This window comes from Cavia porcellus, unplaced genomic scaffold, assembly GCF_034190915.1.
Source record: "Cavia porcellus strain 051 isolate PalLab524CR breed Dunkin Hartley unplaced genomic scaffold, mCavPor4.1 scaffold_2, whole genome shotgun sequence".
NCBI classification, from domain to species: Eukaryota; Metazoa; Chordata; class Mammalia; order Rodentia; family Caviidae; genus Cavia; species Cavia porcellus.
In genome coordinates, this window is record NW_026947485.1 from 100,873,807 (window position 1) to 100,890,495 (window position 16,689).

The window sequence follows — 16,689 nt, forward strand, 5'->3', positions numbered from 1 at the left end:
AATGGGTATGCAAGACACAACTAGGGTAGTAGTATCTTTGCTTGCTGTGAACACAGTCAACTCCATGAATAACCATTTCCATTTCTCTCCCATATTATAGAGTCAGCTTTGGTATTTAATTAATATAGCTTTTTAAATAGAAGAAATAGGAAAAGTCAAGTCCAAAGCCGCTTTGTACAGAAGATGCTTTAGGAGCATCACGAAGATACCTGCCTCTTTATAGATCTATAAATAATTTCTTTAGGAAATTTATTTTCCTTTTCCTTCCCAGGACTGGTGAATAGGTAAGAATCTTATCAGGCAGAGGCAACTTTCCTACAGTCCAGTCATAATCCTCCCACTAACTTCCTGCTATCTCAGGTCCAGAGTACCTTGTCCAACTTTCTTTCTCTGAAAAACTGAGTGCCAGCCCATCTTGACCAGACCAAGGCTTATGAGAAGGCTGAAGAGGCTCATGTTCAGCACCTTTCACTCCCAAGCCTGTGACATTTGCTTGATGTGTGGGATAATGAAAAGACTGAGTTTCTTGTGTTCGGAAAGAGGCAAGAATGCCGAGGGCAGCCCCCGCCCCTCAAGCCCCCTGAGTACTGCTTTCCAGTTCCGATGTCCCACTCACGTCTGCAAGAAACCAGACCTTTAGACATATCAGGCAGCTTAGCTGCTCGGTTGTTACCTGAGCCTCTGGGGTCACCTTCCTGCCCATTGATCATTTTGCTCACTTGGTTGTCTGAAAAATTACTATAACCCGTTCAGGAAAAGTTCAGCAATTATTATTTCCTCCGCATCTTTCTTCCTTCTGATGGAGTGCCCTTTACTAGTGGGTGACACAGTGTCACCCATTTGCCACCAGCCTGGCTCTTGTCCTCGCTGCAGAGAAGACAGAAAAGGTAACAGGCATGAGTATTATCATACCTGAAATACCTTATACCAAAGTAAGGCGATTACTCTGGGAAGTCTAGTAAAATTTGTATAAAATCCTATCTCTCTTATAGAGAGAATTTAGGCTTCAAAATAGTCTAGAATTTTATTTTATCTTGCTTAACATCTACATGTTGCTTTTTGTTACATTAGGAACTTTAATAATGTAGTTATGTGATCTTTCAGTTCAAAAAAATTTTAAACATGAAAACGACTTTCTATTCAGACCCTAATTTGAAACAAAATGTTGACATTCTTTGTAGGAAAACAACTTTCCTTGAAAATTTTCATGTATCTAAGAACCTAAAAACTAAATTATGTAACAGAAGCTGGTGTGCATAAAAACATAGTACTTTCTTTTTCTTTTTTGTTTTTTATTTTTTTGGTACCAGGGATCAAACTCATGACCTTGTGCATGCCAGACAGGTGCTTACACTGCTGAGCTAAATCTCCAGCCCAAAACACAGTGTTTTAATAATAAGCCAAATTGTTTCTATGTGGTCTTTTAATGTTTTTGATTGTGTTAATCAGATATAATTTTGGGACATCATTTTAATGTAACCTTGTTTTTCTTTCCAGGAACAGTATGAATTCTGCTACAAAGTGGTACAAGATTTTATTGATATATTTTCTGATTATGCTAATTTCAAATGAAGAGTCCTGCCTTAAAATATTTTTTAATTTAATGGTCAGTATATTTTGTAAAATTTGTGTTAATTTATTTCATAGTTGACATTAATATCCTTCCTAATTTCTTTGTATATATTTTGTTATGCTTTGAAGGTTACTTGCTGTAAAGTTATTAAATCTTAAATACCCTTTTTAAAAATTGGAATAATATATTAAGGTTGGAATTGGAATAATATATTAAGTACATACAAAATATATGTACTATATTTCTGCTAATATCAGTAAACATCTTAATTCTTCATTAGGTTCATGTAATATCACATGTTATGCATCTCTAAATCTTATAATTCTTAATATGTCAATTGTGCTTAAGCAAGACACTAAACATAAGATCCAAGAAAACAACCAAGAATTTAGAAATCAGTTGAAAACTCACTTTCCATAACTGATTTTACAACCTGGAGCAGCAGCAGTGGCTGCATGCCTGTAATCCCAGCACCTGGGAGGCTGAGACAGGAGGACTGGTGTGAGTTCGAGACCATCCTGGGCTACAAAGTGAGTTCAAGACCAGCTCAAACTACATAGCGAGACCCTGTCTCAAAAAAAAAAAAAAAAAAAAAAAAAAAAGTCATTGTAAATATTAACTTTTGTAAAGTCCTTAGTTGCAGACATGTGATTTAACTTTATCTTTTAAGGGTTGAAGACTTTCCCTGCTGAATACAGGTCTAGGACACAGTAAGGTAGCCAGAGACTGCACAGTAATATTTCTCAAGGCTGTGACTGTGCCACATTGGTTAGGTGAGAACGTCAGGCCATCCCAGTTCCCCGTGGCCTTGGGCACAAGAAAACCAGTCAATGGAGCTGTACTCCTAGAGTGCCACTAGCCAGCTGTCCCTCTGTCTCACTCAGAGTCCAACCCACGACATTTTTCAGTCTCTCTTCCTATTCAACCCCAGGTGCCTGATCTGGCCTTGAACCAGACCTGCAGGCTGCGTGAAACCACTTCACACGCAAACATTCAGAGAAACTGTCTTACACACGCACACAGTTGAGGAGCACACATGACCATGATACTTGTGCTGTAAATTTTCTGAGAAGCATTTTGGTATTTAAAGCATTTCTTGTAAAAAGCTAAAATGGTTTGTAAGAAAAGAAGTCTTAAAATCTAGATTTGTATAGTTTTTAAAGATCCCACTTCTCAATCTTTAATAAAAGAGAAACAGAAATGCTTAATCTAAAGTCTAACTTATTTTTGAATGCCTAGATCTTTGGCACTGGGTGATAATAATGATCCCAGTACCACAAAGGATGGAGGGAGGTGATGAGAAACAAACGTGCAAACTTGCAATGTAACAATCCTTGTCTTTCTGAAGCTAGTAGATGAGCACAACGTAATAAAAAAGAAGACATCTGGTCTACCTTACATCTGGTCTAACTTAGTTTTGGTACTTTTTATTTTTTTTTTGCTTTTAAAAAAACATGTCAAAATAAAAGGCCTTATTTGACATTCTGCTGAGACCTGATCGTGCCCACCTATTGCACTGTTTATCCCCTGTCTGTTCACAGTGTGTACAGGTGCGACCCCAAGGTCAGTTACTGTCCTCACCAGGCTCCAGGTCATCGAGCTCCTCTCCCATCCCACTGCTCTTGGCACCCAACTGGAAGGAGGAAAGCACACTCTGTGGCCACTGCCATTGCCACCAGCTGGGCTCCCCACTGCTGAGTGTGTCATCACCTCTGAGCAGTGATTAAGCAGGTGAAGGAGGAAATGGAAGGAGCTTTTCTGCAACTTGTCAGTTGATTCAATTCGTTTCCATTGTTCAAATACCACACTCAAAGCCTTTCTTTGACTAAAGGAGAAGAGAGGAAAATATGTTGTGTTTTCTGGTTTTTGTGGGGGTTTTTATACCGGGGATTGAACTCGACCTTGCACTTACCAGGGAAGCACTTGAGCCATTGAGCTAAATCCTGGGCTCAGAAAATATGTTTTTATTCAGCACCTGAAACCCAGTAGGATGAATATAACTGTAAACTGGTCATTTTTCAGAGCTCAAAGTTGAGGAGCATGCGGTCGGCCCCATTTTAGGAGTTGATAGTCAGAATCCTTGAAGTCCTTCAGTGGTCTGTCTGGCATGTCTTGTATCAAGAAGTGCCTTTATGGATAGATTCAGGGTGTCCTCAGGAAAGTGTTCTGTTTGCATTTTCCCTGCCCTCATCCACTAGGAGCATCCCAAGTATCCACTGCAAAGGTTCCCAAACTCATCCCATTCTGAAACAAACAGAAGCCAGAGTTGGGTGGACATACAGCCGGTTCCCCAGGCAGAGAGAGTGATCACTGAAGCCTCATGACCTTGGCCAAGGCCAAGTTCAGACAGTCTTCCTGTGTCTACAGATCAGCTGTGTGCAGAGGCAATGCTATCCAGGGGCCTTGTGTCTTCTCTGTGCACTTGGTACAGTCTTCTCTTCTTCCTTCAGTCAAAGAAAGTTGAGTATATTTAACAAAACCACCCAGCACTGGCAAGGACACTCCTCCTTCCACGTTCCCTCAGTTGCATGCAGTTGCATTCAAACGCCAAATAGTGATCAGAAGCTTCCCATTCTGATCCGAATGCCCATCAGTCACTGTGTGACTTACTTTATTCCTTCTTTCCACGTGCTAGATAAACGAAGAATGCATACTAGTGTTTTCAAAGGTATTTTTATGTGTTTTTAAAAACTTTTTAAAATGAACCTGTTACCTGTGTTTCAGCATTTGGAGATTGTGCCCACGTTATTTTTTTAAGTGTATGATTACTGATACAGTTTCATTTGTTTGTTTAACTAAGCCATGTTTAATTTATGTGTAATCTTTATAATATATGTATGTATTATGGTTCCAACTGTTATAGTTTCTTTTGTTACATTTAAATTTTGATCTTGCTCTTATTACAATGCCAGTGAATGTTGCTGAATACTTTGTATATGCAAATTGCAAGATCTAAAACATTCTGATCCGAGGATAAATCTTTACTTTGACTACCAGCCTGTGTCTCTTTCTTTACATTTTCTTATTTCATTCCTGTTTCTTAAATCCTTTTAGACAAGACATGCATTACTGGCTGAAAGTATACTTCGGGGGCAGACCAGTTACCTAACATGTATGAGGCTCCAGGATTGACCCCTAGTGCCACAAGAAAAAAAAGATATGCATTAGGAGATAAGAACTCATTGACTTACATCCATAATGTATTTTAGGACTTTTACAGCTTAGCTCCAGCCTGGCATAGAAATATCCCCTGAGCATGTGTGGTCCATCTGACCTGAGGCTGGCCCAGCTCTCAGCTGACCTGCAGAAGGCAGAAGACGTGAAGCATTTAGAAGGAGCCCATCTTCCTCCCAGAGTCCTGCTATCACTGTGAGCTTGGGCAGCGGCGTCCCAGGGTTTCTGAGGAAGATGGCCACGTGTTTTAAGGGTCACAGATAGGTTGAATCAGAAAATCTTTCCAACAATGTTTTCTTCCAAAACCCCAAACCTCTTCAGCTACCTTAGCCAGCCCTCCACCATGTATATCCTTAGATCTCTGATGATAAACACATCTCTTTACCTCCTTTCCACCCTCTCCCTATCCAACCTTCTACCATCCCTTCTTTCAGATGTAATGATGTTTGCCATCCTGATCTGTTTGGCTGCAGCTTCTCTTGGTCTGTGGGTACCAGGGTCCCTTCTTAGACAAACAGGGCCTCTGCAAACCTGGATTTAGACCAGGCACTTCCTGGTCTAAAAATGCAGACACATGTTGAGACCACAGGAAGGGAAGGAGGGACTAAAAGAAGAGTCACTGACTGGGCCTCCACCAAGGGCCCAGTGTCCCCACCAGCACCAACTAAGTTCACTGCGAAGGGACAATCATCAGGCCAGTCGCAAAGGGGGCCTGGTGCAGAGACATCTCAGGGTAAACAGGAAGGTTAATGATGGCACCAAGTAGGGTTGCTTTTCAGAGGGTTCACGTGGCACTTCCAGCCACTGGAGATTTCATGGAATACAGAATCAAACCTTCACCCTGCATCTAAGCTCTAACTTGAGTAGAGTTTGGCATCCAAGAGGGTAGCCTGCCACCTACAGATGGAGGTCCCTGTTATGGGGTGAATTGTGTTCATTACCCCATTACTTCGGAATATGGTCATATATGGAGATCATATTGCTGTAAATTGAAATATGATCATGCTGAAGTGAATGGGTTCTGATCCAGCATGACCCTTCCCTTTGATAAAGGGAAATTTGGACACAGAAAAGGAAGACCAAGGGAGAAGCGATGCTTCTACAAACTCAGGAATCCCTTAGGCTGCCAGAAACAGGGCATGAGCATAGCACAGATTCTCCTTCACAGCCCTTGGGGGAAAGAGCTCTGCCTGTACCTGTTTTCAGGACAGGGTTCTGTCCTCCAGAGGTGAGAGAGAGCAAATCTACTACTTAAGCCACCCATTTTGTGACACTTTATTACTATAAGCTTGGCAAACTATTATGTCCCAAACACACAGCCCGAGGCCTCCTCCCCTTTCTATGGTCTCAATATGTGTGTGCATCTTTAGATGTCCAGGTCTGCTCACTCAGAGGAAGTGCCCGAGGTTTTAGCCAAAGGCAGAGCCTGGAAAAAGGACATGAGAGCAAGTGGTTTAATTGAGAGGAGATCCCAGGAGGCAAGATTAGGGGACAATAGCCACTGAGAAGGACACAACTAAGACCACTGCCAAGACACCCAAGGGTCCCCCAAAATCATCTTGGTGAAGGTCAGGATGCTGCCATGCTGATCTGAATCTCTTGTCTCTTCAAACTCCCCGGGTTCAAGGTTGTCTCCAGGGGCACTAGCTCCCTGGTGGGTGTGGGTCACACTTGCCTCTGGGCCTTCTGTCGATGGCCTGAGAAGGGTGCAGGGAATCAGACAGAACAACCAAGGCACCTGCTGGGGGCACCAGGCTCTCAACCTTGGCCTGTACCTGCTGACATACTGGACATGCAGCTGTATTGGGGAAGTAGGGTGTGGGCCTCAGGGGTCTTTGGGCAAGGAGGGCACTTCAGGGGTCTTTGGGCAAGGAGGGCACTCTTCCTCCCCAGCCGAGGAAGAGAAAGAGTGATGGCTTAGCCTGCTACCTCTTCATCCATCACACACTAGCTGGCTTACCCTCATCTCAGAGAATGAAGCAACACCAGTAACACAGGTGCATGTGTTTGTTTTAAAAGTTCAAATCAATCAGGAATATACAAAGAGAATACAATGTGAATGGACCTAGTCCTATGCATACCTCCTCACCCTTCTCAATTCACTGATTATTTTGGGGTCCTTCGCCAAAATACCAACTCTTTGAAATTTAAAGTTTGGTTACAAAAACATATGCACAAAATTTAAAAAGAAAATACTGAGATTCCATCTCATTCCAGAAAGAATGACTGTCATCAAGAAATCAACCAACAGCAAAATCTGGCGGGGCTGTAGGGAAAAAGGAACACTTCTCCACTGTTGGTGAGAGTGTAGACTGGTTCAGCCACTGGGGAAATCAGTATGGAGATTCCTTTAAAAACTAGGATTGGAGGTCCTATTCAATCCAGCTATTCTCCTTCTGTGTATTTTCCCATATGTCATGTCACAATGATATATGTACATCTATGTTTATAGAAGCAAAATTTGTAGTAGCTAAATCTTGAAAACAACCCAAATGCTCACCAACAATGGAATGGCTTAGAAAAGATGTGGTATTTTTATGTAATGGAATATTACTCAACTATAAAGAATAATAAACTTGAGGCTTTTGTAGGTAAATGGGTGCAATTTGAAACCACACTCATAAGTGAAATAAATCAGAGTCTCATGTGCAATATCATATTGTTTCCCTAGTATAAAAAAAACTGAACGAGTAAATAAGATCCAAAATATACATAGATATTGTGAAAATGAAAGGGAAAGCGAGTACTTGAAAGAAAACTGGGATGGGGAAAAGAGAAAAGAAAGAAGGAAAACGGTTATATGTATATAAATACATATACACATACCCACACACAAGTTAGATAACTACTACTAGTCTCTGTTAGTTCATCAAAAAGAACAGTTTGTGCTTTCATTGTTTGATTGATCATTTTATGACTAAATCTTTTAGTTTAAACAACTACTTTGAAGATAATAATATGCAATATATTAACTAGTGTTAATTTCCTACTATTTTGTTTTGAAATTCTGTATCATCATTTTTATTCTTTTGTGTTACTGTTTTGTTTTTAAATTTTAAAAATGCACAATTTGTTTTTGTTTATAAAAACAAGTCAGACTCCTGATATCAACAAATACTTTATGTTCCGCCAAAATAGCAAAAACATTGCCCATCATTCCTCACAAAATGCCACCAATTTTGAGATTCTTCTCTGTGTTATAGAGGTTTGTACTGAACATTTTACATACTAGAAGTGACTAAATGTGCTGCACACAAGCATTTCTGGGAATCATACCCCTTGTTCACTATTTTATCTCAAAATCTGAGCAATTCTGCACATAGTTTCCTCCTTCTGGGTGATGGTATCCAAAGCATAAACAAGAAAATCTGTGGTGGCCACTTCTTCAGCAATGGACATTAGCTTCTTTCCTATATGCAATTTTATAATTCCATTTTATGGAGACTACATTAGCACATACATATATGTGCTCATATACGTGTTTGCTCACATGTGCGAACCATTCCGTTAAGTGAGTTTCCTAAATGCTGTGGCAGGTCAAAAGACATAATCATTTTAAGTAGAAACTGCCAATTTTCTACCTACAAGGGTTTTTACTACTTACTCATTCACCCATTTATAGTATCATTTTTCTAGATATCCCTAACCCTGGATATAGCTATTTACAAAACTTCTGGTTTTGCAAAACTGATTATATATACACACACATACTACATACATATAAATATGTTAATCCCCAAATTGCTACTGAGCTGACCATCTTTGCACATATATATTACTTTATTTCATCATGTGACCTACCTATTTATTTATCCATGTTCCTAATGGTTTTGCTAGGCTTCTCCTTGTTTATTGTCATTCTTTTTAAAGCATGGATAGTAACCCCTGTTACTTATATTTTAAATATTCTCTTGCAGTTCCTTTATCCAAAAATGATGATAAATACATCTTGTTGAGGAAGCAGTCATGAGTACTATGTGATTTCCAGCTACTTTGCACATTTGTGCAACATGAGTTATCACCTTAAATAAAACTTTGGACACTTTTCAGAGGTCAGATAAGATTCAAAGAGAACTTCACATTCTCCCTCATCCCAAGAGGTGAGGGACTCAAGGAACCATCTGCATCTTGTAACCTGTGGTCTATGTCACTCTTGTTTGTGTGGCAACAGCCACTGTGAAACATACAGGCAATATTATGAACCACTAAATTTTGTTTTCAAATGAACTGAAAAGCCCAAAACATTAAAATTGCTGTCATCTTTCTGGGAGACAATGTGTTACCTGCCCTGTGGGAGCCCTGCCACAGGGCTCCAGCAGGTCCTGCCCACTTTTGGGCAAAGAGAATTTTTATGAGTGTTGAGCATGCCAGCTCCTCTCTGCCCTGCACAGAGGAGTGTGTTTTCAGGACAGGTCTGGAATGTCCCTGTCAGTGATCCCACATCTGGAGGGTCAGGCTTGTTAAGAGGCCACATGCAGGTGAGATGTAGAATCCAACCCCACTTTCCATCTGCCAAACCCTATCCATGGCTCCCCTGTCGCATCAATAACATTTTCAGGGATGGAAATGAGCCCAGAACTCATTGCTCAGGCTGTTCATACTATAGATACTGATGCTTGTAATTAGATAAACCATCAGAATGAACATGAAAAATCCCAATCATCAGTAATCACCATTATTAAGGTGAAGCTATTATGGGCTTATGGTAACAATTAGCCTAGAACAACTAGATAGTGACAATACTTTCACTTCTTTTGTTATCCACAAAAATACACAAGTTAGATTTATAAAGTAAGCCTTATACATACTCCATGAGCACCCACTATGTGCTCGGCCCTATACCTGGATTTATAGTAATCCCTCTAAGAAATGGAGGATCCTAGAAAGTGAGGAACTGGTCCACGGTCAGATAGGAGGAAGCAAAAGACAAAAAGCTACATGCTCTTCCCAGGGAGCCTGGGCCTTTCCAAATACAGGGACTCTGCCTGTATTGACCTTTGTTGTCCTTAAACACTGGCATGCCACATTAAAATATTTGAGAAAGTCACAAAGTAACTATCAAAGTTACAGGTGAGTGTAATATCATCCCAGAGGTGCAGAATTCCTAGTTTAATATAATTTTGTTCATCATGAAAATTATTTTGATTCTTTTGCTCTATTCAGAGGCCAAATTAGCAGATGCTTTGGGACAGAGAATGGTTGTTAGGATGGTTCAGTGTGAAGGACCTCTAAATTTGTAACAAAGGAGACAGACTTGCTTGTGATCTGCCCAAGGTACGTAGAGCCCTAAATCTATCCTCATCAGGAGCACTTTTTGTGTGGGCCATATTTTCAGATGTTAGTGTCAGCCACTCCATTCTGCAGCCACATACCTATGAATGCTCATGCAGTTAGCAGTCATCCCCTGAAATGTATTAGGGCAAATGTGCCAGAGTCCTGTCTGTGCATTAGAGAAATGCAGCGACTTTGAAAAGCGCATACAAAGTGCCTGCTGAAGTAACATGAGATCAAGAGCTGCTCTTGGCATGGAGAATGTTGGGACCCAGCTGATGCTGCGGAGCTAATGCCCTAGGGTCTTCCACATGGCACATGCCATCACACTCGAGTCAGCCATCCCACAGACCAGCAAAGCACAAGCTCAAGATTAGGAGCAGAAAAAAACAGACAAAACCCAGCAAATCTCATTTCTGCTTCTGTAAAAATTATGACTAAGAGGCATTTAGGAAAACAACCACAGATGGGTACATAGGACATGAGGAACGCGAAAAAAATCCCAAGTGCACCAAGGGACACCTTCTCAGAGGTCATCCAGATGACCCAGAGAAAGGATAAAGCAGGGAAAGGTTTTCAGAGGCAAGGCAGGACAGTGACCAGGGAGTGACCAGCAAGTGGGAGGGCAGGATCGTGCCCAGCAGGATGGACACCATAATGCTCAACTTGGACCAGACTTCCCAATGCCCAACCTATCTGCCAGCAGAGGCATTGGTCTCAGCTCAGCAGCAGTGCCTCTGGCAAACAAAGTTTGCCATATGGTGTGGAATCTTCGAAGAACTGGGAGAGACAAGATGGAGCGTGGAATCTCCCAAGCATTGGGATATCTGTAGATACCCAAACACTTACACCAGATACCTCAAGGACTTTTCACATTGAGGTTTGAGACATCTAGAGAATTTTGACTCTTGGTGGCTTACTAAGGTCTTCCCGCCTGATATGATTTCCCTTTTTTCAAGTCTGTAAAAATCCTCCCTAGTCTTTGCTCCCTACAGATGATCTTTTTACTCTTTGTCTGCCTGCAACCAGACACAATAAATTCCACAACCACATGGTCTTCGGTTTCTGCCTCATGCCATTCCTTACAGACACTAGTGATTGTAAGCAGGAACTGGACCACGTGAAGGAGGGTCTTTCAAATTCCTGGTGAAAGCTTCTATACAGGTCCCTAGCTTTGATTTTCTGATTTGTGGATGAAGGTGCTAGAACCAAGAGATAAGGAACCCTGCCTTTCTGGGCCCCTGGATGCCAGCAGATCACTCAGTCATGCTTGGTACCTCAGCACAGACCTGGCCACCAACTTCACTGCTCCGAGACAGCTTGTTTGAGCTGGGTCAGTAGCCCAGTAAGTGCTCTGAGTGTGTATCCACTGTGTTCACAGCGCTTATATAGAGGGAGGTTCATTTGCATCAACATCCAAACATGGCCAGATGTGACGAGGACCCTATCTTGTTGTCCTTTCTGGTCTGACCATGTCCCCAATCCTCTCCCCCCAGCCCTTTTCCGTTATCTAGCTTATTTGACCTCCTCTTTTTCTACCCAGAAGAGAAGCCACCAGCTTTCCTGCAAGGACCTGGTCAGAAGCCACGTTCTTAAAAACAAGTACACATGTTTTTATGACCATTTAACAAAATCTGAAGGCTTAGATAAAAGGCCTGATATCGGGATCGGTACACTATTGTCAGAACACTCAGTCATCTCAGGTTTTTAAAAAACTTTTTAATAAAATCTGCACCTGTTTATAGAAGGTACAATATCAATTTTTACTAATGCTGAGTACAGGCCAGCAAACCCAGATTAGAGAGAAGAATGGAGGCACAAGAAACAGAGAATATCTTTCTGGGGGTGTAGGAGAACTTCCACTGGAATGGAGCCCCAAAATGACTTAAACTCTAGGTTTTACTGAGAAACAAACAAAGACATTGTGTTCTGATGAACATGGGTACATATTTTAGGTTAAAAAGGCATGGCAACAATTATGCCAAATTATTAACTTCACCAAATTCTTTCCAGGATGTTGTTCCTTGTTTCTCCAGCAAGGCTTGCCTCTGCCTGCCCTAGTCTTCCATGTTCTAACTCCTCAGGGTCAGCCGTCTTCTTCATTCTGAGTCAACTCGAGCAGGTATTAACCTGTTGAGTTCTGCAAGGAAGAAACTTCACACACTAGTGTCTGCTTAGGAGCAGGTCTCAAAGGACTAAACCCTCCTACATTTCTGCCTCCTAAGCAATGTGTTCTTATTATGGTTTAGATCTAGAATGTCCCCAAAGACCTCACATGTTCAGAGGTGAAGTGTTTGGAACATGATTGGATCACAAGGCATTGTACTTGTCAGTGGATTAATCCACAGATGAGATCAGAGTTATGTGTGCTATTAGAGCTGAGGCCTGGTTGGAGGAGATATGTCACAGACAGTGTGACCTGGAAGGGAATATCTCCCTTTCTAGCTCTTCCCTTCTCTGTTTTCTTCCCAACTCAGACAATCTCAGTTTTGGCCTACAAGGAAGAACCACTAATCATAACAACTGTGTCACTTTGGCTAAAGTAGTACAATCAGTACTAACAATAGCATCGAGCACACTGTAGAAAGTGACAAACTGTGATAATCATCAATCTATCACCTTTAATCATAGGTACAAGATTTATGATTATATAGCGAAATCTAAATCAGAAAGTTATATACAGCAAATATCTACTCAATTGGAAGACAAAATTTAAAAAGAAGATGAAAATAGAGAAATAAAAGATGAGAGAAGTTAGAAGCAATGCTGAAGGACATACGAAGATCACCTAAGTTTTGGGGAACTGGTGAAGGAGACAAGAACAAAAGAGGTAAAAACAAACACAAGAACAAAACAAGCCAACACCTTCCCACAAAACAAATACTCATACTCACAAAAAAACAAAAACAAACATTCAAGAAGAAGAAAAGCAAATGAATAAAAACAAACAGGAAAAACCAAACAAAGAAAAAAGAGAGATCTCGCTATAATTTCAAGCCTGTAGTCATATTCTGGAATCTACAGTTCTATGGTAGTGTCCAGTGCGGGGCATGACTCTGCTGTAACTGGTAGACAAAGGAGGCAAACAGAGCCCAGATCTTTGCTGGATGATCCCACAAGCCGGCTCATCCTGAGTCAGCTCCAGCAGGTATTAACCTGTTGAGTGCCGGAAGGAAGGAACTTCACACACTAATGTCTTCTTAGGAGCAGGCCTCAAAGAACTAAACTCCAAAGGATTAGGGTAGAGTGCTGGTGCTGGTGCTTTCAACTTCACAGAAGTTTACTGTGATTCTGGCTTCTGGGGTTGGGGCTAAATTTTTAAGTCTACAACACTCTGGGTGTCTCTTGCTGGTTTGACCGCAGCTTCCTGATCCTAGACATCTCCCATGGTTGTCATTAGGATTTCAACACTGGAAGCCTCAAAATGAGACCAACCCACAGCTGGCTTGAATCCCAGGTTCAGTTGGCCCCTCCCTAAAATGGTGTCTGGTCAAGCACTCTTTCCAGAGGACAAGGCAGTTACCTGGATTGGAGTCACCCACCAGCTGTTGAAGTATCCATCACTCACTGCTCCATTCTCGCTGGAGACCCCTGGAATTACCTGCTTTCACTGTGTCACCAGAGATTCAATCTTCCTCTCATGCCACAGGTCTGTGAGCTGGAAAGTGATGATTATCTCTTCCTTGTCCTATATTGAGGTCTATCTCTTCACTTTCTCTGTGGGCTCCAATTTTCCCTTCAGATCTTTCCTGGGCCCCAGGGATCAACCTCCCTGTTTCTTCCCAAGTTATTTCCAGTGTCTGGATGTTGAATCTTGGAGACATTGATTTGTTGCTGCTTACCACTCCACTATCTTCCTGGAAGTCCTTCTGTAGGGATTTGCCAGTTCTGGAAGATTATGGAGTGTTTTCCAGATCTCAAATTAATTTTATAGGTGATAAAGGAGCACTTGCTCTGACCCCAGGTAGCCAGGCAATGTCAATTAAGACAAATTTTATAGCACTTCGAATCCACGGAAGAGACCAATGGGAGCACACCATCTACATCTCCATGTCTACATGCACAGGTGAATCCCTGGTGCAGTCTCTCATCACCCAAATGAAGAAAGTGCAGTGAATGTGGTATCTGTTTGTTCTCTGGAGACTGGGTTGGGGATGTTCCCTTAGAATCCCACTGGACAGTCACAGAAAGCAAGCATCCACTCACACTGACTTCAGGGTTTGAAATCACAGGTTTGGGACCTATCTACCTGAGATAGGTTGGCTGATTTTGGCTCTTTCCAAGTCATGAAAAACTTCTCGATTCAAATCTTCACTCCTAGGAAGTCATAGTGGGTACAGCAGGGGGCAATGCTTCATGTGAATGACTTATGGGCACATTAGTTCCTTTCTAAAGAGCAAATGAATGAAATTCCCATTGAAAATGGCTATGCATTGTGTGCTGGTGTGGTTCTTCATGCTGGAGATATAGGAAGGGAGACATAGACTGTGCCCTGGAGATGTTTGAGGTCTGGAAGTATCTGCACAGCAGTGACACCTGGGACCCTTGGAGCTCTAAGCAGACCCATCAAGACTTGACCAGAAAAACCAGCAAATGGTAGGATCCAGCCACACTATCTTAAGACATTTTTAGTTCACAAATTTGCATTTGGAAACTGTCATTTGGGATATTGATTCTCCATGGCAATTTCATGAAGTTCTAATCTGCTCTGCCCCGAATGTAGTAAACTCGAAGGACACCTTCCTCTGCCTTCTAATTAGTAAGGAGTCCCAGATATGCCCATATCTGAAGACCTTCCTAAGCCAAGTTGGAAAGGCCATCTCTGCCGGATGAGCTAAACTCTCCAACCCCCTCCCTCATGACCCACTTGGAATTCCTTCAAGATCAAGACCAAAGTTGCACAGTCAGGTAAGATATTGGCAGGATTTCATTTTCTGTTATTTGGCTGTCCTGGACCACACCACCTACCCCTCAGTCTACTACCTCTTTTCAGAGGAATCAGACATGGCTATGGTTGCAAGTTCTCTTCTCTGAATATTGAGAGCCATTGCAGTAGGACTAACAATGTCATGACTTCCTAGCAGGAAGAAAGTAACTCTTGAGCTACATCAGAATCGTACACCAATGAAAACAGACTGCATTGTACCAACTACCTTGACCCTGTACCATCCTTCCCATGCCATTGTTTAGTTTGCTTTTTTATTTTCTTTTTCCTCCTTTCCTTATAAGAATATTATGGTTTTCAGTGGCTGCTCACTGGGTTATAGTCATTATGAAATACATATATCTTGGCAGATGAATGAAGCTTATTTTCCTAGCAGGAGTGAGAGAAAAACTCAGCTAGTGGCTTTGTTTCAGCTGTGCTACATGCTACCAAAAAGTACAGGATGACTCTAGAGTGAATTAGGGAACCGCTCCAGCCCAAGGAAGCATTGGGTTTGGAGACCTAGAATCCTCCCTGGAGCTAAGCTCACAGTAGAAGGAAAGATGGTGGAGCAAGAGGGGTGGGGAGTTTTATAGGCAGGGAGGAGAGGAAGATACATGGGTTAGAGATCTGCCTAGCAGAGGCAGGATATGACAGGTACAAGTTAGAGCAAACAAAAACAAAATAAAACAAAAAAATCCTGTGAAAGACTGAGGGGCCAGTTACATTGGTGATTGGTAGAAAAATAAACAGGTATCTTTTCTTGAGAACTTCTCATCTATGCTGTTACATGGTGTAGTGGTTGATTGTGTCAACTTGAGACATTTAGAAGCTTAACTAAATGGGTTTATCAACTCTACATCCAAGGGTATAGAAGACTTACCCTAGGGTGGCTCATCACCTGCAGGTATAAAGGGGAAGGAGGAAGGATGAATGCATTCTATTCTTGGGAGAAGCTCCAGTCTTCGCCTTTGGTTTGGACGTGGTCTCCTGGCTTCCAGTGTAGACTCTTCAGCTTTTCGGCATAGACTCTTCAGCCTTCCAGCGTAGAGCCTTCAGCCTTCTATCGCAGACTCATCAGTCTGCTGGTGTGGACTTGCACAAGAGACTAGGGTGAACTCCAGACCTTGGATTGAATCCTTCGACCTCCAGTGTGTAGACACCCTCTGCACGCTTCCTCATCGGACTCTGTCGCTGACCATCGTAAGCCAATCTTGTTTCTTATACATCTGTATATCTTGTGTTATATCTGTTCTCTCTAGTAAAACCCTAATACACATGGAAACTGAGGTTCAAGAAGTTAGTGAAATAAATTAGATGGATAGTGGATGGGCATTTATTGTCCTTGTCCTCCAATAGTTAACCTAAGTGACATCTGTCAGTTGGTTCTCCACTAATGTGTTAATGAAGGGTGTATCCTATGGGTGTTTGACTCTGGTGTTCACCCTGAATGAGCTTTTCAAAGTCCTCACCTACAGCTCTGTAAAGTGTAACAACCCTTACTACCCATTTGGAATATTGTTTATCAAAGGAATAAAAATATGCTGATATATTTCTGTATGATTAGACTTGAACTCTAATATTGCTTTTCATTTATCATAATGTTCCATATCACAGGCATGCAGTTGGTTGAAACTTTTCTATACATAAGGGCCCTAATTACTGTTAAAAATTTCAACTTTCAATTTCAGGATTCCAGACAGATGCTGAGTGGGGTGTCACAGCTTGGATTCAAGTACAACTCAAA

The 16,689-nt window shown here is 41.7% G+C and overlaps 1 protein-coding gene across 8 annotated transcripts in view; it reads left to right on the forward strand.

Annotated features, from left to right (window-relative positions):
• Positions 1–4,569, forward strand: part of Ptpre (protein tyrosine phosphatase receptor type E) — a 147,596-nt gene extending 143,027 nt beyond the window's left edge. For 7 of the 8 annotated variants that reach the window (XM_013143547.3, XM_013143543.3, XM_013143545.3 and 4 more), the window contains one exon: positions 1,498–4,569. In XM_013143547.3, the coding sequence (XP_012999001.1) occupies positions 1,498–1,572 (75 nt within the window). In that variant the 3' untranslated portion in view covers positions 1,573–4,569. The remainder of the gene's footprint in view (positions 1–1,497) is intronic. The other variant, XM_063244930.1, reaches the window with a different exon arrangement.
• The last annotated feature ends 12,120 nt before the right edge of the window (positions 4,570–16,689 follow it).